At 39.5% G+C, this 22,897-nt stretch overlaps 1 protein-coding gene across 9 annotated transcripts in view; it reads left to right on the forward strand.

The window, feature by feature from the left end:
- SYNE2 (spectrin repeat containing nuclear envelope protein 2) overlaps positions 1-22,897 on the forward strand; it is a 368,901-nt gene that overhangs the window by 40,105 nt on the left and 305,899 nt on the right. For all 9 annotated transcript variants that reach the window (XM_034937677.4, XM_034937678.4, XM_034937679.4 and 6 more), the window contains exon 2: positions 16,042-16,171. In XM_034937677.4, the coding sequence (XP_034793568.1) occupies positions 16,093-16,171 (79 nt within the window). In that variant the 5' untranslated portion in view covers positions 16,042-16,092. The remainder of the gene's footprint in view (positions 1-16,041; positions 16,172-22,897) is intronic.

Genomic DNA, 22,897 nt, shown 5'->3' on the forward strand with positions numbered 1-22,897 from the left:
GGGGCAGCCAAAGTGAAAAAGGAACATTAATTATATGATTCTTATTTTTAGAAAAGAAAACAACAACAGACACCCATTCTTCATTTCTCAAAGGAAATGAAGTATTTTCTAGCACTAAATTCTTTAAAAAAAAGAAAAAGAAAAAAAATTTAATAGAAGGGCTTCCTACACGGAGAAGCTGAAGGTTATAGAAATGGTGTCCTTGGCCAGGTGCGGTGGCTCGCACTTTTAATGGTAGCCGTTTGGGAGGCCAAAGCAGTCGGATCACTTGAGTCCAGGAGCTCGAGACCAGCCTGGGCAACATTGTGAGACCTATTTTTTTGTCACTACAAAAAAAATTAAGAAATTAGCTGGGCGTGGTGGCACACGCCTGTAGTCCCATCTACTCGGGAGGCTGAGGTGGATCACTTGAGCCTGGGAGGTTGAGGCTGCAGTAAGGTAAGATCGTGCCACTGTACTCCAGCCTGGGCAATAGAGCAAGTCCCTGTCTCAAAAAAAGAGAAACTTTCTTCAACAACATTGCTCAAGTTATTAATTTATTCTTTTTAAAAATCTTTTCTCAAACATCTATTATGTAGCAACTATATGGCATACACTATGCTACATAATAAAGATAAAACAGCAAGCAAAACAGCCCTTCTCACAGGACTAGAATCTGGAATCTGAAGAATCTGTTTCACAGGGCCAGGGTAGGCTCAGTGTGGAGAGTCTAAGGAGTGGGTTTCTCCTTGTTAGCTGGACAAGCTAAACATTCAGGATGTACATCCTCTAAGTGATGCAAGGATGTCCGTGGTATACTCCAGCTTAAAATGCCTGGAAGGGTCTAACGAGCTAGGCGATGGGAGTCAAGGCTCCAGCCAGCTTGGCTGGGATGCAGGGCTGAGATTATTCCTGGAGTAGGGAGCAGAGATGAGTGATCTGTTAGTTACTCAGTTACTTCTTTGGGGAAAAAGGCCAGTTCACCTCGAGCCAAGTTACCCAATGACAGACTGACCTAATTATTTGTTTCTTTTCAGTTCTATTTTAAAAGTTTAAACAGTTTGTATAAGATAAGATGGTTTTAACAGCTTTTTGAAGATGCATGTGATGTTTAAGATGGACTTTTTCTTTTTAATGTGCTGGCATTTTATGGAATTTTTTTTTTTTTTTTGAGACAGGGCATTGTTCCTGTGCCCAGGCTGGAATGCAGTGGATGTGATCATAGGGTCATAGCTCACTGCAGCCTTAATTAAGCTCCTGGGCTCAAACTGTCCTCCTGCCTCAGCGTCTTGAGCAGCTAGGACTATAGGCATGCTCCACCATGCCCTGCTAATTAAAAACAATTTTTTTTTTCTAGAAATGGCATTTTGCTATGTTGCCCAGGCTGGTCTTGAACTCCTGGCCTCAGGCGATCCTCCTGCCGTGGCCTCCAAAGTGCTGGGATTGCAGGTGTGAGCCACTGCATCCGGCCATTATAAAATAACATGTGTTTGCATTGCTGGAATGGGAGTGTGCTGGGGCAGAGGTAGATAAAAATACACTGCAGAGCCTGGACTGCTGTTCTCCCAGAGAGGAGATTGAGGGGCAGAATGAGGGAATGGAGGGAAGGCAGAATAAGTATATTCACCAGGAGTATAATCATTACAAATATATTCTTTGATGTAAAGTGTCCTTAGGAATATATTTTTATTATGAATAATAATTCATTATGGCCCTCACTACGTTCTCACTCTCCATTACTCTGTTCCATACTACCCTAGAAACATTGTTAATCTGTTGCTTGTAGGCAAGACTCTGTTGATTCAGGCTTTCTATGGGACTCCGGCTATTGGTGATACACGTTTAGTTCAAGAGTGATGGGACATAAATCTGGCAGAAATGATAGTAGGTCACAAAGTCATTCCTGTGTTTTCCGTAGGGATGCTTTAGCATGTTGTCTACAAATTAGGCCTCTTCCTAGAGCTTACAGCTGGAATCTAGCTGTCTTCAAGTGATATGGCATTGAGAAATATTAAGATAATCTCATTTATTGAAAGCACATAAATTTCCATTTTCTTTTCTTTCTTTTTTTTTTTTTTTTTTTTTTGAGATGAAGTCTCGCTCTGTTGCCTAGGTGGTGTGCAGTGGCATGATCTTGGCTCACTGCAACCTCCGCCTCCTGGGTTCAAGTGATTCTCCTGCCTCAGCCTCCAGAGTAGCTGGGACTACAGGCGCCCGCCACCACCCCTGGCTAATTTTTTTTTTTTTGTATTTTTAGTAGAGACAGGGTTTCACCATATTGGCCAGGCTGGTCTTGAACTCCTGACCTTGTGATCTGCCTGCCTTGGCCTCCCAAAGTGCTGGGATTACAGGCGTGAGCCACTGCACCTGGCCAAATTTCCATTTTCTACTACCAATTTTTTCTTTCTCACCAATGAATAACAATTTACATTTGTGGCCCAGGAAGGGTGGCTCACACCTGTAATCCTAGCACTTTGGAGGCCAAAGTGCATGGGTCACTTAAGCCTGGGAGTTTGAGACCAGCCTGGGCAACATGGCAAGATCCTGTCTCTATCAAAAAAAAAAAAAAAAAAAAATTTAGAAATTAGCTGGGCAGGTGGTGTGTGCCTATTGTCCCAGGTACTCAAGAGGCTGAGGTGGGAGGATGGCTTGAGTCCAGGAGGCAAAGGTGGCAGTGAGTTGAAATTGTGCCACTGTACTCCAGCCTGGGTGACAGAGTGAGACCCTGTCTCCAAAAAAAAAAAAAAAACCTAGAAAAAATTTACATTTTTGTAATTTCATTACAAAATTTCATTACAATTTTGTAATTTCAACATGCTACATACTAAATGAGATAATCATCTTGTCCTTACAGAAAGTCTGTGACTTAATTTATTTATATCCTCTCTTATTCCCGGGAAAAGTTTGAAGCACTTTATAGAGAAACATAAAATTCTATAGAAGAAAAAATAGATGAGGACATTGGAATGAAGGAAAAATAGGGATAGGTGGATGCAGACAGTGGTAAAGCAACTTATTTTCTATAAAGTCATTTGTAGTTGCTAGAGATGGGCTGTAGCAGCCAAAAAAGGGAGGGAAACCTTGTTTATAAAAATAACATGTTCATTAAATTAAAAGAATAGTTGCCTAGGATCACAGTTTTTCTTGGTACTGAGACCTGAGAGAATTTTCCATAGCATGTTCTCATAAAAGGAACACTGGTTTATGGGCTGTGTACTCCCGAACTCCTGTAGAAAGAGTACAATGGTAGGTTTCTCTTGACTGTTTCCTATCATATCCTGCATAGTAAGGCTTGTGGGATCACACTGAAATACATTTTAATAAAAGCAGTTCTCTGAAGGGGTAGAACAATGCAGTTCAGGTTCACGGCTCCCTGGCAGCTGGACAGGATCCAAAGACAACATCCAGGAATGGGTGGACTCTGTTTCAGGCATTCCTCCATGAATATTGTTTCTTGTAATCCAGTGTTTGTAAATGCGTGGCGGAGAACTTTGGGTTAGATTCCTTGGCAGGAATCTGAAAGTCTGAATGTTGGCCTGGACAAAATCATTACCCTCATTTAACAGATGAAGAAACAGGACCTTGGAGAAGCTGATGATTGCCCAAGGCCGAGTGGTCAGTGGAGAAGCTGGGACTACAGCCGAGTTCTCCTGACTCTAAGTCTAGTGCTCTTTCAGCCATTTCCTCTCATTTCTCTAACTTACATAGAATTCTGTTAAAATTTTAAAGAGTTAATAATGACTATTTTAAACATTGATAATGGACTCCCTACTTAGATGTTTAACTAAGTAAACTATATAGCTGAAGTCTGTCCTCCCAGTCCTTTGCCCTCCACTCTGTGAAGTGGTGGGTATCCTGCCTTAGCATGTTTTTGTTCTTTTACTGTATATGTGTTCATGTGTGTGTTTAAAATGTACATAAATGGCCTGGCGCAGTGGCTCACACCTGTAATTCCAGCACTTTGGGAGGCCAAGGCAGGCAGATCACCTGTCATCAGGAGTTTGAGACCAGCCTGGCCAACATGGTGAAACCTCGTCTCTACCAAAAAATACAAAATTTAGCCAGGCATGGTGGTGCATACCTGTAATTTCAGCTACTTGGGAGGCTGAGGCAGGAGAATTGCTCGAACCCGGGAGGTGGAGATTGCAGTGAGCTGAGCTTGTGCCACTGCACTCCAGCCTGGGCGACAGAGTGAGACCCTATCTCTAAATAAATAAATAAATAAATAAATTTACATAAAGGACATATGACTTCATAGCATGTCTATGCTTTGTGCTGGCTCGTTTCCCCACCTTTGTAGTTCTGATATCTATCCATGCTGATATTGGCTGTTCATTCATTTTAGCTGTGAATAGTCTTCACTTCTGCATGAATCAGCGACAGTTTATCTGTTTCTCTGCTGACATTATTAGATTATTTCCACTTTTTTCCTTACAAACAGTTCTACCCTGATTATTCTTGAATGTGTCTCCTTGTGTATACATGCACTTTTACAGGATTTTTTAGTTGGCAGAAATGAGCATCAGGCAGATGTGAGAACATCTTTGCTGAGCCCTCCTGGGCCAACCTTGGACGCAGCATGCCGTTTGGGTTCATTCGCAGCTGGTGCTGTTCTGGCCTCAGTGGGCCTTCAGCTGCCCTCACAATCCTTGTATGCTTCTTTGGTTGGTTGGTTTGTGTTCTTAACTGGCCTGTTCCAAGCATCGTTTATTCCTCAAGGACCCCACACCACCCATGCTCCCCCTGCTCCTGCTCCCAGGAGATGACCTCAGCTGTTATTTTCCTGAGAAAAATGAAGTCAGATGATGAGAGCTCCCTTCATTCTTCTCTACTTCAAAATTTCTCAGCATTCCTACCCAGAGGAACAGCGAGCATGTTTTGCAAACCACAAATTCTTCATGGAATGCATGGAGGAATACATTTTTAAAAAAAGTTTCCGAGATCCCAAATAGGAACTTTGTCTTATCATGAGCTGCTTTATCTTCAAAGCCACTCATTGAAATCTCTTTGACCACAGCCGCCAGCTCTCCTAGTGTATTTCCTAATGTATGCAAACCGTAATCGTTCTTCAGCCTCACTGAGACAGCAGTCTGTACACTCTCTCATTTCATGGGTTCACTCCTGCCTGTAGTCACATCCCTCCTTCCCATGTAATCTTCCCCACAGCTTGCACCCCAAACCTCCCTCTCAGAGCCCTCCCTTTTCCTGCCTCAATCTGCTGCATCACTATCGTCCTGGGAACGTCCCTTTATTTCTTCTGTATTCAATGCCCAGTCCCTGTTTTTCTCACTTTTAGTTTAGTGTTCTATTTTGTTGGCATACTTTTGTTCATCTTGTTTTACCTTATTTTGTTGTTATAGTTTTATTTTTTTTTTTGAGACAGAGTTTCGCCATTGCCCAGGCTGGAGTGCTGTGTTGCCATCTTGGCCCACTGCAGTCTCTGCCTCCCTGGCTCAAGCGATCCACCCGCCACAGCCACCCGAGTAGCTGGGACTACAGGCGCATGCCACCACACCTGGTTAATTTTTGTATTTTTTGTAGAGACGGGGTTTTGCTGGTTGCCCAGGCTGGTCTCGAACTCCTGGCCTCAAGCGATTCGCCCACCTTGGCCTCCCAGAGTGCTGAGATTACAGGCATGAATCACTGCACCTGGCCCTCACCAGTAGCTTTCTAAGAACAAGTGCTTAGGACATACATTTTTTTTGAGCTTTGTGTGTCAGGAAATTACTTTTTTCTACCCTAACACTTGATTCATACTTTAGCTGGATATAAATTATAGGTTGAAAAGTTTTCTTTTAAAACTTTGTTCAATATACATATAACATAAAGTTTATCATCCTAACCATTTTTAAGTGGTATTAATTCCTGCTGGTGGATTCACATTGTTGTGTAACCATCACCACCATCCATTTCCAGAACTCTTTTCATTTTGTGGAACTGAAACTATATATTCATTAAACAATTAAAAGTAAATTAAAATAGTTAACTCTCCATTCCCTGGCAGCACCATTCTACTCTCTGTCTCTATAAATTTTGATGACTGTAGGTACCTTATGTAAGTGGAATCAGACAGCATTTGTGGAAAATTTTCTGATTATGTGTTGATTTCACATTTGTGAATTTCAGGTTTTTTAGCTTTGGAAGTTTTCATCCTTAAGTTTTTTTTTTTTTTTTTGAGATGGTGTCTTGCTCCGTGTGTGTAAGTGGAGTGCAGTGTCACAATCTCAGCTTACTGCAACCTCCGCCTCCTGGGTTCAAGCAATTCTTCTGTCTCAACCTCCCAAGTAGCTGGGACTATAGGCGCCTGCCACCACACCCGGCTAATTTTTGTATTTTTAGTAGAGACAGGGTTTCACCTTGTTGGTCAGGCTGGTCTTGAACTCCTGACCTCAGGTGATCCACCTGCCTTGGCCTCCCAAAGTGCTGGGATTACAGGCATGAGTCACTGTGCCTGGCCCTGTTTGTTAGTTTTTTTGAGACAGGGTCTTGCTCTGTCACCCAGGCTGGAGTGCCGTGGCGCAATCATGGCTTATTGCAGCCTTGACCTCCTGGGCTCAGGTGATCCTCCTGCCTCAGCCTCCCAAGTAGCTGGGACTACAGGCACACACCACCATGCCTAGCTAATTTTTGTATTTTTTGTAAAGATGGAGTTTTACCATGTTGCCTAGGCTGGTCTAGAACACCTGGTCTCAAGTGATCCTCTTGCCTTGGCTTCCCAAAGTGCTGGGATTACAGGCGTGAGCCACTGTGCCTAAGTGTTTTCACTCTTTGTTCTAGTATTGTGACTAGCTTTTAATTTTTACTGCTGATTAAGAAATAGGATAATCCCTATAAATGTATTTCACAGATTATAATAAATACCATTTATATACTGTGTAGTATATTTCTTATAGTATTTAATAAATGTTAATTGTTGTCATTTTTAGTTTCATGAGTGTTTTCCTTGAATTCCAACAACCACCTTAAACGAGAAGTATTATTCCCATTCTACAGCAGTGGATACTGAAGTTCAGAGCATCTGGGACTGGGTCAGGGCCAGCGGAAGGCTCTTTTAGGGAAGTGGCTACATTTCCTCAGGATGTTCTGATCATGGGTTAAGTGGGTGGTTTCTCACCACAGTTGGTATTGGTTGGTGACACTGCTTTGTTGTGAGATTGCAAGCCCAGTGGCATCATGATTTGAGAATTGCTACATTTTTGTTTTCCAAAAGTGTAATGCATAGATAGGTGTCTTAGTTTGTTTTCACGCTGCTGATGAAGACATACTTGAGACTGGGAAGAAAAAGAGGTTTAATGAACTTAAACTTCCACATGGCTGGGGAGGCCTCACAATCACGATGGAAGGCAAGGAGGAGCAAGTCACGACTTACATGGATGGCAGCAGGCAAAAAGAGAGCTTGTGCAGGAAAACTCCCCCAGTAGTAACCATCAGATCTCATGAGACTCATTCACAATCATGAGAACAGTGCAGGAAAGACCCACCCCCATAATTCAATCACCTCCCACTAGGTTCCTCCCATGACACGTGGGAATTGTGGGAGTTAAAATTCAGGATGAGATTTGGATGGGGACACAGCCAGACCATATCATAGGATTGGTTGTTCTGGCATTTGTGTGGTGTCATTAGAAGAATAAAGTGCCCAGGAGGAGGGAATAGAGTGGACCTTACAAATCACCTGACCTGGAAATATGCACCAGTTGCTTCTAGTCAAATGATGACCACAGGATAAATAATAAGGGGAAAAGTTAATGGGAAAAAGATGAACAAATTTATTGCGGTGTTTCACCAACTTTCTGCTGTGAGCTTGTAAGTGGACTGTCAATTGCTAGGAATAGCTCTACAATTTAACTGATAAAGGAGAAGATCCTTCCAAATTCCTAGGTGGACTATAAATAACATAGTATAGCTGAAGAATGGAAAAAGAACAGGAGAGACACCCCAGGGAAAATGCTGGCTTTAAAATCACTCTGTTAAAGAAATAACGTGAATGCTACATCTGTTATGATATACCTTCTGGTCAACCTTTAAAGATAGGACAGATGCTTCTTCCTCACCATTGACAGAGTGGTTTTTCAGTTAGACTGGCAGGGCTTGTCAACAAACTGTCTACTAATAAGAAAACGGAAAGCTATTGAGCTACCAAAAAGACTTTGGAAGTATTTTTTAGAAATTTCTGACACACTCAGAGAATTTTAAAAATATTTCATTTTTGTCAAGAGAGTATTTTTCTCCTTGTTATGAAGACATAGATGTACAGGTTCTATTGAATATGGAATGAAGAACTGAACCTGAACTAATAATACCTTATTCTCATTTTGCTGTCATGTCATTAAAATAAAAGCCAAATTGTTATTCTTATTTCAGTAGAAATATGCATCTGTCATTTAAAATTTTAAAAATGCAGATAAAAAGAAAATAAAAATCACCCATAATCCCTTTCATTTCAGATACTCTCTATTAAAATTTCATCTTTTAGTTGAAAAAAACCAGAGTAAATGCCAAGATTTCTTTAAAAAAGGGAAACTCACTAGTGTTTTGAGGTTTTAATTGACACCACAGGATTATTGCATAAGCAAACCACAGTCATTTCAAAATAGTTTGTCAGCCGGCTGCAATTGCTCACATCTGTAATCCCAGGACTTTGGAAGGTGAGGCAGGAGGATGGCTTCAGTTCAGGAGTTTGAGACCAGCATGGGGAATATAGGGAGACCCTGCCTCTACAGAAAATTTAAAAATTAGCCAAGCGTGGTGGCGTGTGCCTGTAGTTCTAGCTACTTGGGAGGATGAGGTGGGAGGATGACTTGAGCCCAGGGAAGTTGAGGTTTCAGTGAGCCATGATAGCACCACTGTACTCCAGCCTGGGTGGCAGAATGAAAACTTGTCTTCAACAACAACAAACCAAACAAAACCAAAACCCCCAAATAGCTTATGTCATTGGTAAAAGCATGTATATTAATTTACATGTATTTTAAAAACAATCCCACATTATTCCACTTCATTTTAGAAGCTTTAATGCCACTACACTCTTCACCCAACCTTTGGTTATGTTTCTGAAGATTTTATTCACTTTTAAGAGTAGTTTCATTTAAGGTCAGGCGTGGTGGCTCATGCCTGTAATCCCAGCACTTTGGGTGGCTGAGGCAGGCTGATTATCTGAGGTCAGGAGTTCAAGACCAGCCTGGCCAACATGGCAAAACTCCATCTCTACTAAAAGTACAAAAATTAGCCGTGTGTGGTGGTACGTGCCTGTAATCTCAGCTACTAGGGAGGCTGAGGCGCAAGAATCACTGGAACCCGAGAAGCAGAGGTTGCAGTGAGCCGAGATTGCACCACTGCACTCCAGCCTGGGTGACAGAACAAGACTCCATCTCAAAAAAAAAAAAAAAAAAAAAGAATAGTTTTATTTATTTTAATACTAAACCCTGGCTTTGTTACATAATTGTGGTAACTTTTATTTGAAAAGAAAAAGTAAGGCCAGAAGGAGTACCCAGGAAAGCTCTTCTGGGCTGGAATTTACCTGGGCACAGCAGCTGTGTTCTCCTTAGAGGAGTCAAAACACAGTGATAGATTTCGGTTGCTAGAGACCCGGGAGACTCAATTTAGCCCTTAGCTAAATCTAGCCCTTAGCCCTCATTCCTCTTTCTTTCCTTTTTGTTTTTTTCTTTTTTTTTTTGGAGACAAGGTCTTGCTTTGTCACCCAGGCTGGAGTGCAGCGGCATGAACACGACTCACTGCAGCCTTGACCTCCTGGCCTCAAGCGAGGTGGGAACCTCAGCCTCTGGAGTAGCTAGGACTACAGGTGTATGCCACTATGCCCAGCTAATTTTTTTTGATTTTTTTGTTGAGTTGAAGGCTGGTTTCGAAGTCCTGGTCTCAAGCAGTCCTCCTGCCTCTGGCTTCCTAAGTGCTGGGATTACAGGTATGAGCCACTGCACCTGGCCTTTGACTCTTTCTTCTGCCTTCCTTTTTCAAAGCCTTTCTAGCTTCTGAATTCAAATCCTGAGAAGTTCCTTGGAACTTTTCTTTTCTACTCTGTTCCAGTTTTTCATGGGTCCTATTTGGTAAGTAAATTCCTCCCTAGAAATATCAGCAGTTTCTCACCAAAAACAATTGTGTTGGAAATGTCATCAATAAGTCTCTTCAATTATATCCTCATGGCCTCTGTAGCATGTTTTGACAAATAATTGTGCTATGATAGTATTTGGGTTAATAATCTAACACTTCGAATTGATTCAGTCTTCAAAGTTTGGTTTTACTTTTGATAGACATTTCTAGAAGCTCTAAGAAATTGTCAATGAAGTAAAAAATTATGAATATATCTTTTGCCTTGTTTGATAATAAATTTTCATGGTTAAAAACAGAAACTTCTTAGACATCCAGCTATTTTAAGGTCTCAATTGGTTTTTTTTGGGTGCTATGTTACCTAATTTTTTTCCGACACCTTTATTATTTATTTATTTTTATTTATTTACTTTTTAGAGGTAGTCTGTCTATGTTGCCCAGGCTTGCCTCAAACTTCTGGGTTTGAACAATCCTCCCACCTCAGACTCCTGGGTAGCTAGGACTATAGGCATGTGCCTGGTCTTTTCCTACATCTTTAATATACAATACAGTGAATTCCACATGCCAGTTGAGGACAGGAATACTTCTTAGTTCTCCAGTTAACAACTTGTCTTTATTGTTTTGTTTTTATTTTTAATGTAAATATAACAAATGATTCTTTCCCCTACATTTGATACCTTATATTTGGTTAATATTCAATGAAATGGCCATTCTTTTTTTTTTTTTTAATTTCAGAGACATTCTGTGTATTTTTTTAAATTTCAACTTTTGTTTTAGATACAGAGGGCACATGTGCAGGTTTGTAACATGGGTATATTGTAACCAGGTGGTGAGCATAGTACCCAATAGGTTGTTTTTCAACCCATGCTCCCTTCCCTCCCTTCACCCCTCTGGAAATCTGCAGTTCTTTTGTTCCCATGTTTATGTCTATGTGTTCTCAATGTTTAGCTCCCACTTTTAAGTGAAAACATATATTATTGGTTTTCTGTTCCTGTGTTAATTTGCTTAGGATTATGGCCTCCAGCTCCATCCATGTTGCTGCAAAGGCTATGATTTTATTCTTTTTTATGGCTTGTAGTATTCCATGGTGTGTATGCACTACATTTTCTTTATCGAATCCACTGTTGATGGGAACCCAGGCTGAATCCATGTCTTTGTTATTGTGAGTAACCTGGCAATAAACTTACGAGTGCATGTGTCTTTTTGGTAGCATGATCTGTTTTCCTTTGGGTATATATGCAGTAATAGGATTGCTGGGTTGAATGTTAACTCTGTTTTAAGTTATTTGAGAAATCTGCAAACTGCTTTCCATAGTGGCTGCACTAATTTACTTTCCCACTGACAGTTTATAAGCGCTCTTGTCTCTGCAGCCTCACCAGCATCTGTTGTTTTTTGACTTTTAGTAGTAGCCATTCTGACTGGTGTGAGATGGTGTATCTTGGTGGTTTTGATTTGTATTTCTCTGATAATTAGTGATGATAAGCATTTTTTCATGTTAGTTGGCCACTTCTAAGTCTCCTTTTAAGAAGTGTCTATTCGTGTCCTTTGCCCATTTTTTAATGGGGTTGTCTTTTGCTTGTTGATTTCTTTAAGATCCTTATAGATTCTGAATATTAGGCCCTTGTCAGTGCATAGTTTGCAAATGTTTTCTTCCATTCTGTAGGTTGTTTACTTTGTTGATAGTTTCTTTTGCTGCGCAGAAACACTTTAATTAGATCCCATTTGTCAATTTTTGTTTTTTGTTGCTTTTGCTTTTGGAGACTTAGCCAAAAGTTCTTTGTCAAGGCTTATGTTGAGAAGGGTATTTCCTAGGTTTTCTTCCAGGATTTTTATAGTTTGAGGTCTTACATTTAAATCTTTTATCTATGTTGAGTTAATTTTTGTTTATGGTGAAAGATAAGGAAGGATTCAGTTTCATTCTTCAGCATATGGCTATACAGTTATCCCAGCATCATTTATTGAATAGGGAGTCATTTCCCCATTGCTTACTTTTATCAGTCTTGTTAATATCAGATGGTTGGAAATGTGCAGCTTTATTTCTGAGTTTTCTATTTTGTTCTATTGGTCTTTGTGTCTGTTTTTGTATCAGTACCATACTGTTTTGGTTACTGTAGCCATAGAGTATATTTTGAAATTGGGTAGTGTGATGGCCCTGGCTTTGTTCTTTTTCCTTAGGATTGCTTTGACTATTTGGGCTCTTTTTTGGTTTTATATGAATTTTAGAGTTGTTTTTTCTAATTCTGTGAAGAATGTTCATAGTTTGATAGCAATGGCATTGAATTTGTAAATTGCTTTGATAGTATGGTCATTTCAATGATATTGATGCTCCTAATCCATGGTTATGGAACGTTTTTCCCTTTGTCTCATCTCTGATTTCTTTCAGCAGTGTTTTATAATTCTCCTTGAGATCTTTCACCTCTTTGGTTAGCTGTGTTCCTAGATATTTCATCATCTTTGTGGCTATTGTAAACGGGATTATGTTCTTGTCTCTCAGCCTGGATGTTACTGGTGTATAGAAATGTTACTAATTTTTGTACATTGATTTTACATCCTGAAACCCTGCTAAAATCACATATCAGTTCTAGTAGCCTTTTGGCAGAGTCTTTAGGGTTTTCTAGGTATAGAATCATATCATCAGCAAAGAGAGATTGTTTGACCTCTTCTTTTCCTATTTGGATGCCTTTTATTTCTTTCTCTTGCCTGATTGCTCTGGCGAGGGCTTCCAGTGCTATGTTGAATAGGAGTGGTGAGAGTGGACATCCTTGTCTTGTTCTGAGTCTCAGGGGGAATTGTTCCAGCTTTTGCCCATTGAATATGATGTTGGCTGTGGGTTTTTTCATAGATGGCTCTTATTATTTTGAGGTATGTTCCTTCAATGCCTAGTCTGTTGAGGGTTTTTTTAAATCATAAAGGGAAATGTTGGATTATATAAAAAGTTTTTCTGTGTCTATTGAGATGACATATGGTTTTTGCTTTTAATTCTGTTTATGTGGTGAATCACATTTATTGATTTGCATATGTTAGAACCAACCTTGCATCCCAGGAATAAAGCCTACTTGATCGTGATGAATTAACTTTTTTATGTGCTGCTAGATTCAGTTTGCTAGTATTTTGTTGAGAATTTTTGCATCTATGTTCATCAGGGATATTGGCCTGAAGTTTTCTTTTTTAGTTTTGTCTTTGCCAAATTTTGGTATTAGGCTGATGCTGGCTTCATAGTATGAGTTAGGGAGGAGTCCCTCCTCCTTGATTTTTTGGAATGGTTTCAGTAGGATTTGTACCAGTTCCTCTTTACACTTCTGGTAGAATTCAGCTGTGAATCCATCTGGTCCAGAGCTTTTTTTGGTTGGTAGGTTTTTAAAAAAATTATTATTGGTTCAACTTCGGAGTTTGATATTGGTCTACTCAAGATTTCAATCTCTTCCCAATTCAATCTTGGGAAATTGTGTTTCCAGGAATTTATCCATTTCCTCTAGATTTTCTAAGTTGTGTGCATAGAGTTGTTGTAGTGGATCTTTTGTATTTCTGAGAGATCAGCTGTAATATCTTTGTCATTTCTGATTATACTGATTTGGATCTTCTCAGAGACATTCTTACCAAATTCAAGGTACTGTCCAAATAATGCTAATTCTAATAGGACTATTTTGCATAAAATGCTATTTTGTAAAAAGTACACTCTTGTCTTGTTGAGTTGCTATAACAAAATACCATAAAATGGGTAGTTTGTAAATGACAGAAATCTAATCCAAGATCAAGTCCAGAAGATTCAATGTCTGATGAGGGCCTGTTTCCTCATAGATGGCCATCCTCTCAGTCCATCCTCACATGGTAGAAGGGATAAGGAGTCTCTCTTGGGCCTCTTTTATAAGGGGACTAATCCCATTAATGAGGATCACCTCCCAAAGGCCCCACCTCCTAATACCGTGACATTGGGGATTAGATTTCAACATATGGACTTTGGGGGACGTAAGAACTCAGTCCACTGCAGCTCCTGACAGTCGCATCCATCTCCAGCTTCAAGTGATGGGGCATGCAGTCTCCTTTGCTCTCAGAGTACCTTCTGTACTTGTTTATTAGAGGATTTTGCTTAATATTGTGTTCATTTATCATTCTCAGAGGATTGAATCTCTTGAGAGTGGCATCCAGCCTATATAATTATTTGTTGTGCAAATGAATGAAAACAAAAATAAGTGACATATGGCAAACTCTCACTCACCTTAGGAGGCACCATCATGTGTTGGTTTAGAGCATGAACTCTGAAGCCCAAACCACCTGGATTCAAGTCTTGGCTCCATCATTTATTACCTGTGTGTCCTTAGACAATTGTGAATCATACTGGTGCATCTAAGCTTTGTCTGTTCAAATGTGGAGATAACTGTAGTTCCTAACTCTTACCATTGTTATAAAGATTAAATGAGGTTGTATATACAAAGTGCTTATAACAGTGCCTGTATAAAGTAAGTACTGTATAATATTGCTATTATCCTTTTTTTTTTAAAATAGCGATGACATGGAATAGTGTGTGCCCTTGGAAAATTCATTCTGGAATTCAAATCTTAGGGTGCCAAAATGAAGAAGTGCTTTATCTCCACTTTGGGTTCAGGAGCCCCAGAGTATGGGAAGGGGTGGTGGAGGTCCTCAGTATATCGGAAAGCTGAGGATGTTTGTATCTTTGTCACTCATCAGGCTGCCAAGGCTCATGGTGAACTAATAAACAGCCTTTCTTTTTGGTTAGAATCTCTCAATTCCATATAGCAACTCTTTTACCTCAGGCTGGTTGTGATTCATCTTAATTTGGAGGATAAACAAATTAATCATTAATTAGTCAAGTTAATTTGGTAGCTGAAATCTTTAACAACAGTGATCCATGTAAGAGATAATAAAAGGGATATGGATGATAAACAGAGGGGGCAGGCAGGATTGAAAGATTTTTGAACTAGCAGGGACTGTTTAATGATTCTTATTCTTTGTATTTTTTGAAGTGTTCTGTTTAATATTTAATATGATTGACTGTATCTAGCTGTTGGCCTCATACTTATCTTTTAGTTCCACGCCATCCCCCACCCCAGCATTTTATTATGCAAAATTTCTAGTATACAGCAAAGTTAAAGGAATTTAAAAGTGAATACCTATATGGTCAACACATAGATTCTAACATTAATATTTTGCAATGCTTGCTTGATCACAAAGCTGTACGGTTATCCATCCCTATGTACACCCCCAATCTACTTTATATTTTTATATGCTTGGTTAGGTTTATTATTTGATCATCCATATGGGAGAAGTCGATGTTTTATACTTATCCTCCAGAAACTAATAGTGGTAAATAAATACATGAAGCAATGCTTTTAAAGAGGTATGAAGTAAAAACTGGTCTCACTGGAAGGATTCTTTAAGAATCAAGGTGGGGCGAGGGGAAGAAATGTGTAGGTGAAAAAATAAGCCTTTGGGAAAATAATTCAATGTATTAGATAACTCATTAAAATAATCTTTTTGAAATATTAGATTTTTAGTTTCGCTTTGCAAGCTATGCAGGCTCAGCTCTGATTGTTTCCAGTAAATGGCAACATAACTGGGGCAGAAAAGGAACTAAGTTCAAAAAAAGTTTTAAAGAAAATCCTTGAAGGTTGAAGGCTAACAATCACATAACACTAATGCCTAAGATATCAGTTTGTGTCAACTTTCCTTCCTCTAGACAAGTTATTACATCGAATTGCCTGGCCTACCTTTTCACCACTGGTATAGAATCCACAATCCTAGTTCTTCTGGAGTTCTGAAAGCAGCTCCAAAGGGCATGAATAAGTCATAGGGCAAAATCTTGATTATGATTCAAAAAGAAGGCATAGTTACTTTGTTCTTCATGAACCATGGAAGCACATAGTAGAAAGCCATTTTTGTTTTGGAGGACAGTTTTTGGTTGCTGCTGTTTTCTGGCAATGCATGTTTACTAGAAACAGAGCTGCAAAGTTACTAATGAACATTTATCCATTTCACTTTCAGTTCACTTCTTCAACTGAGATGGACATGATATAATCTCCATTGAGTCAAAGAATGGCATCTAGTCCTGAGCTTCCCACCGAAGATGAACAGGGTTCCTGGGGCATCGACGATCTCCATATTTCATTGCAAGGTAATTAAGATTGGGTGGGGGTAACACCCACAGAAACTGTGGAAACCTTACTTTTATCTAGTTGCAAGTCACACTGATTTCCGTCTCTCTTATGGAGATAAATATATCTGTATTTTTCCAACTGTAGAAACCTTTTAATATATTTAAATGTCTTTATTTCTGCCTTAGCTCTCTGGGAAAGTAAGGAATACCTGCAAGGAATTTGCTATCTCCAGTTTCTTACTGAGTGTATGCATTTTATTTGCAGTGAAAATTAAATAGTAAACTGTAGTTTGCTTGGCATTGTTTTTACTTCTTATCTGTTTGTGTAGCTTCTTTTAAATGCACATCCTTGCCAGGTGCGGTGGCTCATGCCTGTAATCCCAGCACTTTGGGAGGCCGAGGCGGGCGGATCACCCAAGGTCAGGAGTTCGAGACCAGCCTGGCCAACATGGGGAAACCCCGTCTCTACTAAAAATACAAAATTAGCCAGGTGTTGTGACACATGTCTGTAATCCCAGCTACTGGGGAGGCTGAAGCAGGAGGATTGTTTGAACCCGGGAGGCGGAGGTTGCAGTGAGCTGAGATTGTGCCATTGCATTCTAGCCTGGGCAACAAGAGCGAAACTCCATCTCAAATAAATGAGTGAATGAATGCACATCCTTATTTTTTCCTGATAGGAAGAGAGGTAATATTATAAACGAATGACCTTTCAGTCATGTGAATCATGTGTGCATGTGTATAAGTGCTGTCATTTTTTAAAAAGTACTTCTTGTGGAGTTTGGCAATATTGTTGTTGTATTTTGAAAATTCACTAGCCACTAGACCTTCTACTTTTGTTGATAAAGCAAATTCTGGAGTTGAGTAAAGTTAGCTAGTATAAAAGAAATAAGGCTATAGCAGGTCTTTGAAAATATTTATGGAACTATGTGTTTTAAAGTAATTTTAAGATTATGGGCAGTATTATGCAGCATTTTTAGAATGTTACTCAAAGTCATAGATTCTGAGTCATTTATGGTAAAGATGCCAAAATTACTTTTTTTCTGATATTTTCCTTTAAATTAAAGATCTGTTTTGATGCCATATTGAGTGATTTGGCAAAAAAAATCTGTTTTGAATGATTTGCTTCTATATTTTGAGCTGAGATGGAAATCAATAGCTGTTAGAATAGACAGTATCTGTATATATCAGCCTTTTCAAAGTAATTATTGTATACTTTGTGTAGAGTAAGAAACATTTAAATTGTTGAGAGGTTATACTTGAGGTAAGAATTTTTAAAATTTCAGTAAGGACTTAAAAATAATGTCTGAATATTCAGATGTAGTTGGAATCAAGCTTTCATTTAACTGGAAAAAAATTATTGTTTTTCTATGATGTTTTGGTTGCATGTAACGTTTTGGCTGCAATAAATAGGTAAATCAGATTTCTAATGCTGACTCTGCCAGTCACTGGTTCTTTGAACTTGGAGGAGAGATTTCATCTTTTGAGTCTCAGTTTCCTTATTTGTAAAATGTGAATGAGACTTCCCACACTGCAGCTGCATTTTGAAGATGAACAGTAAGGGAGACAAAGGGGCTTAGCACAGTGCCTAACACAGACTAGGGACTCAATGTGTACATCATACTTTCTTTTTCTATGTTTATGGCCAAAATCTTATTCTCAGAGTATTTCTTGTCCAAGAGCACATGGCTGGAGTAGAAACTTCATGATCTATAGGAAAAAATTGTAAACCAGATGTCTGGTTTTTTTCTGCTTTTTCTTTTGTTTGTTTTGTTTTAACATTTCTGTTCAATGGCTCCCTATCACATGTGGGATGAAGTCCAGACTTCTTGGCGTGGTTCAGGCTTTTACTGGTCCGGTGCTTGCCTTTCTCTCTGCTCTTTATCTCCCACAATGCCCCATAAGCACTCTGTGCTCCAACCCCATGGTTCCTTAAGGGGCCATATTCTCCCTGGTCCGCCAGCCTGTGTGCTCTCATTCAGATTGTTTCCCTTGTAGCTCCCCTGGCCCCTCCTCCAGCAGCAGAAGTCATCCTCTCATCCATCTTTCATACATCCTTTATCCATCCCCAGGACAATTAGAATCAGTTTCCTGTGAGCCCTGCTCTCTCTTAGGCTGAGATAACGTGCTCCCTCCTCTGTTCTCCCGTAGTATCTCTTTGAGCACTTGGTATTATTATTATTATTATAATACATATCAAGTAATATTTTCTTCCCCACAACAGAGGGGACATTTTGACTTTTATGTAGCATGCTGTAACTTACATAGCACTTTTGCATACATTGTCTCATTTGATCCTCACAACCACATTATGAAGTAGATTTAAAAAAAATCTTTGACAATTGAGAAAGAGGCTGCAGCTCAGAAAGAATGAATTACTTGCCCAGAGTCCTGCAGCTAGTGAGCAGTGGAGCTGTGTTTTGACTAGGACAGTTTTCTTTGTATTGTACCATACCCTCTTTGATACACTTCAAAGAACAGTTTGAAAGAGGGAGTTTCCTTAACAACTTTCACTGGAAAATTCATTAAATCTTAGCCTTAACCTATTCAATCCATAGCAAGTTTTCACATCCAGAATATGGAGGGCATCTTTAAGTAATATTAGTGATCTCAGGTTCATAAGTAGCTCAAAATAATTAGCAAATTACTGAGAAATGAGTGGTTTCTTATAGCATGTTTTGAATTATAGTAGGTTATACAATCTGTTTTACAATTGGAGAGTAGTATGGACTGTTTTGCAATGTAAATGTGATATACGTGCACTGGTCAGTCTGAATGATTTCCTTTAATTATGTATTTAGAGGAATTGTGGTGCTGGACACATTGCTGTCTAGGGGGACTGGTAGAAAGCCAATACTATAATGTCAAGGTGATGCTGGGCAGTCTGTTCACATTAGCCAGGTACCCTCAAGAGATACCAACCAAGAAGTTCCCATACCTATAAGATGAAGGCTTTACGGCGAAATGAATAGATTTCCCAAAGTTAAGTTCCATATTGTTATCAGTGAATTTGTAATGATTCTTTCAGCCTAAGTTGTTGAAGGACAGAAGGAAAGGAGGGAGGAAGGAAGAAAAGAAGGCAGACACTTGTATATATTTCTAAAGGCACCTTTGCTTTCATAGCAGGATTATTAGCTATTTGAGAAAAAAAAATGATGGACAATATTATCTGCATGAAGTACTACTGAACCAAAGGCTGTTGGTGGTAGTCTTAAAGACACTTGGCATTGTACACACAGCAAGCAGACTCGTATTTCACAGAATTCACATTGCTTAATGATCCCTGGGGTAATATGAGAAAGAGATTTCATGTAATATAAGAGGCTCAGGATCCCTGCTCATAAGAAAGTTTTTATTTTTCTTTGTTTCAGAACCTTTTTTAAGAGGCAGATAGAGACAGTAGAATGGCCTAATTAACTTATAAAGCCTGCTTTATTTTAGCAAAAACTTAATCTAAGGTGAGACGATTGTGGCAACACCCTGACTCAGAATAACACACGCAAGAAAAGATTAAAATGTCTGAATTGAAATGTAGTGCTTCATCATTAATATGTTATGAAAGCATATAGCCCGTATGTATAGGGCCTAAAAGGAATCAGCCCTGAAAATCAGGCAGTGCTTTGCCGAAATTCATTGAGCAGGACGATAAGCAAGTGACTTTATCTTTCTTTTCATTGATTTTTTTGTGTGCTCTTTGAGAAAATATCTTTGTAAAGCCAATTTGAGGGTACTCTCCCTCTTTTTTTTGAGAGAGGGTCTTGCTCTGTCACCCAGGCTGGAGTGCAGTGGCATGAACACGACTCACTGCAGCCTCAAACTCCTGGGCTCAAGTGATCTTCCCACCTCGGCCTCCCAAGTAGCTGGTACTACAGGTGCACATCACTGCGCCTGGCTAACGTTTTTATTTTTTGTAGAGATGGGAGTCTTGCTATGATACCCAGGCTGGTTTTGAACTCCTGGACTCACGTGATCCTCCTACCTCAGCCTCCCAAAGTGCTGGGATTACAGGCGTAAGCCACCATACCTGGCCCTGAGGGTACCCTTTATAGGTAGATATTTATGTTTTCTGCATTTAGTGAAGAGGATGGTGTTGGACTGTTTGAATGGTTAGGAAGAGAAAGGAATGGTATTTATGAATTTGAGTGGGTTTCTATAAAAATGGAATTCATTTTAGTTTAGTGCATTCTGTATTACTCTGGGCAGTACACATTTTATTTATTCTATATATATGTATTTTTTTCTTTTTCTTTTTCTTTCTTTCTTTTTTTTTTTTTTCTGAGACAGAATCTTGCTCTGTCACCCGGGCTGGAGTGCAGTGGTGTGACCTCGGTTCACTGCAACCTCCGCCTCCTGGGTTCAAGTGATTCTCCTGCCTCAGCCTCCTGAGTGGCTGGGATTACAGGTGCCTGCCACCATGTCTGGCTAATTTTTGTATTTTTAGTAGAGAGGGGATTTCACCATGTTGGCCAGGTTGGTCTCTAACTCCTGACCTCAAGTGATTTGCCTGCCTTGGCCTCCCAAGTGCTGGGATTACAGGCGTGAGCCACAACACCTGGCCAGCAGTCCATATTTTAAACGATTTTGAGATATGGAAATTCAGGCTATTAAAATGATAATAAATGGCTGAATAAATGGCTGTTTAAAATTTTTAAAATTTAATTTAATTTTAAATTTTTAAAATTAAAAAAATATATACGGGGGAAGTCTTGCTATTTTGCCCAGGCTGGTCTTGAACTCCTGGCCTCGAGCTATCCTCCCACCTTTGCCTCCCAGAGTGCTGGGATTACAGGCATGAGCCACTGTGCCTGGCCATAAATGGCTTCTTTAAAAATTATTTGCTTTACCAAGATGCCCATTATAGAATTCCTTTAAATCTTTCCATTTGGATTTCTTCCTTGGCAAAGTAATAGCTGCTTCCTTTTATTTGATCCTAAGAAAATAATAACCACATACTTTGTCAGAAACAACATCTGTGCTGAGCCCTTCGGGTGGGAAAGGTGTGCCCAGGGAACACCTTTTTGAAGTATTGGATAGATATGATTATGAAAGCAGTAGGGGTAATGTTGGATAAGTATCACAGTACTTTAAAGTTAAATGGGATTTTCTTTGCAATTCAGTGTAATTTAAGACCAAAGTAGGAATCCCTTCCGAAGTATTTCTGAGATTCAGATCCTTCATGGAGTTGAATTGAAACCCAAGGGTTTGGGGTTTTTGCTTTTAGGCAGTGCCTACCTATTGGGTCTTAAGAGTGACAGTTACATGGTCACATGTCAGGGTTGTGCCTTAAGGGATTAATCTGGCTTTGAGGTACAGGAAGGCTGGAAAAGGGTGGAAAGTAGTTGGAGAAACCTATTAGGAAGTATTAGCAAATATCTGGGTGTTGGGTACTGTTTGCCTGGGCCTGGGTTATAGCAGTGAGTGTGAAAGTATGGACAGATAAGAAAATCTTTAAGGTGGGAGACTCACTAGGAATTTGCAACTGTAAATATGGGTAAGGTAGAAAGGCTCCAAGTTTTGAAGTTGAGCTGCTTGGGATAATAGTAGTAGCATATTTAATGCCCACATTACTAACTTTATTTAGTGTGTTTTGTTTTGTTTTGATTTGAAACAGAAGTCTTGCTCAGTTACCCAGGCTGGAGTGCAGTGTCGCGATCTTGGCCCACTGCAGCCTCCGCCTCCTGGGTTCAAGCAGTTCTTGTGTCTTAGCCACCTGAGTAGCTGGGATTACAGGCATGTGCCACCACGCCAAGCTATTTTTTGCATTTTTAGTAGAGATGGGGTTTTGCCATGTTGCCCAGGCTTGTCTCAAAACTCCTGGGCTCCATAGATCCTCCCACCTTGGCCTTCCAAAGTGCTGGGATTACTGGCATGAGCCACTGTGCCCGGCCTATTTAGTGTGTTTTTATGAGGCAAGATAGCGTCAAATATGAAGGCCATTAAATATTATTTATATCAATGTGCTTAAAATAAATTTTTGTAGATAAAAGGTACTTTACAAAGGAACTCTTGAGAACTTCTCAGGTATAGAAAGATTAAAAGCATGATGCAGGTGGAGGATGTATTTGAAAGTCATAGTAACAAGCGAAATTGGCTGTGTAGGTGGACTCATCTTGAGAAATTTCAAATGGCAACTGTAGGCAATTTTGAACTGTTTTGGACACTTTATATATTTTAGATTTAAGTTATTTTTTAACAAGTAAATATAACTTGTTGGTCATAAAGGACATATGAATTTCTGTAACAGGAGCAAGTTACTTGGCTTTCAAAAACAACATAGGCCAATGCTTTAGAAAAACAGCATCCAGATACAGAATATTATCATTAATTAGACACTGAACTAGGAATGAGTGTGGATTCTATTGCCTTTGCCACCACACAGGAGTTAACTTGCAAGCAGTCCTGCCAAGATGCTGATGAATGCTTAACCATCTGCACGAACCTCTATAAAATCATTTAGCCCAGTTACTGTGTCATTTCAAACAAGGCTCATATGTTTTATTTAATGCTGTTATTGTCTAGATGACATATTTTAAAAGATTAAAAAACCCTCTGTGTCTTCTCGGTAGGTATCCTTACTTGGTAGGGTTCAGTAGTGAAACATGAGTCTCTGTAGTTAGGTTATTACTCCATTTAAATTTATTTATTATATACTGAGTATCCATCTGAAGGGAGGCTTTCAGTTTTTGTATTATTTTTAGAAGCATTAAAAATTATCCAAGCTTAGTGGGTTAGGTTACAAACATCGTG

This window comes from Pan paniscus, chromosome 15 (genome assembly GCF_029289425.2).
Source record: "Pan paniscus chromosome 15, NHGRI_mPanPan1-v2.0_pri, whole genome shotgun sequence".
NCBI classification, from domain to species: Eukaryota; Metazoa; Chordata; class Mammalia; order Primates; family Hominidae; genus Pan; species Pan paniscus.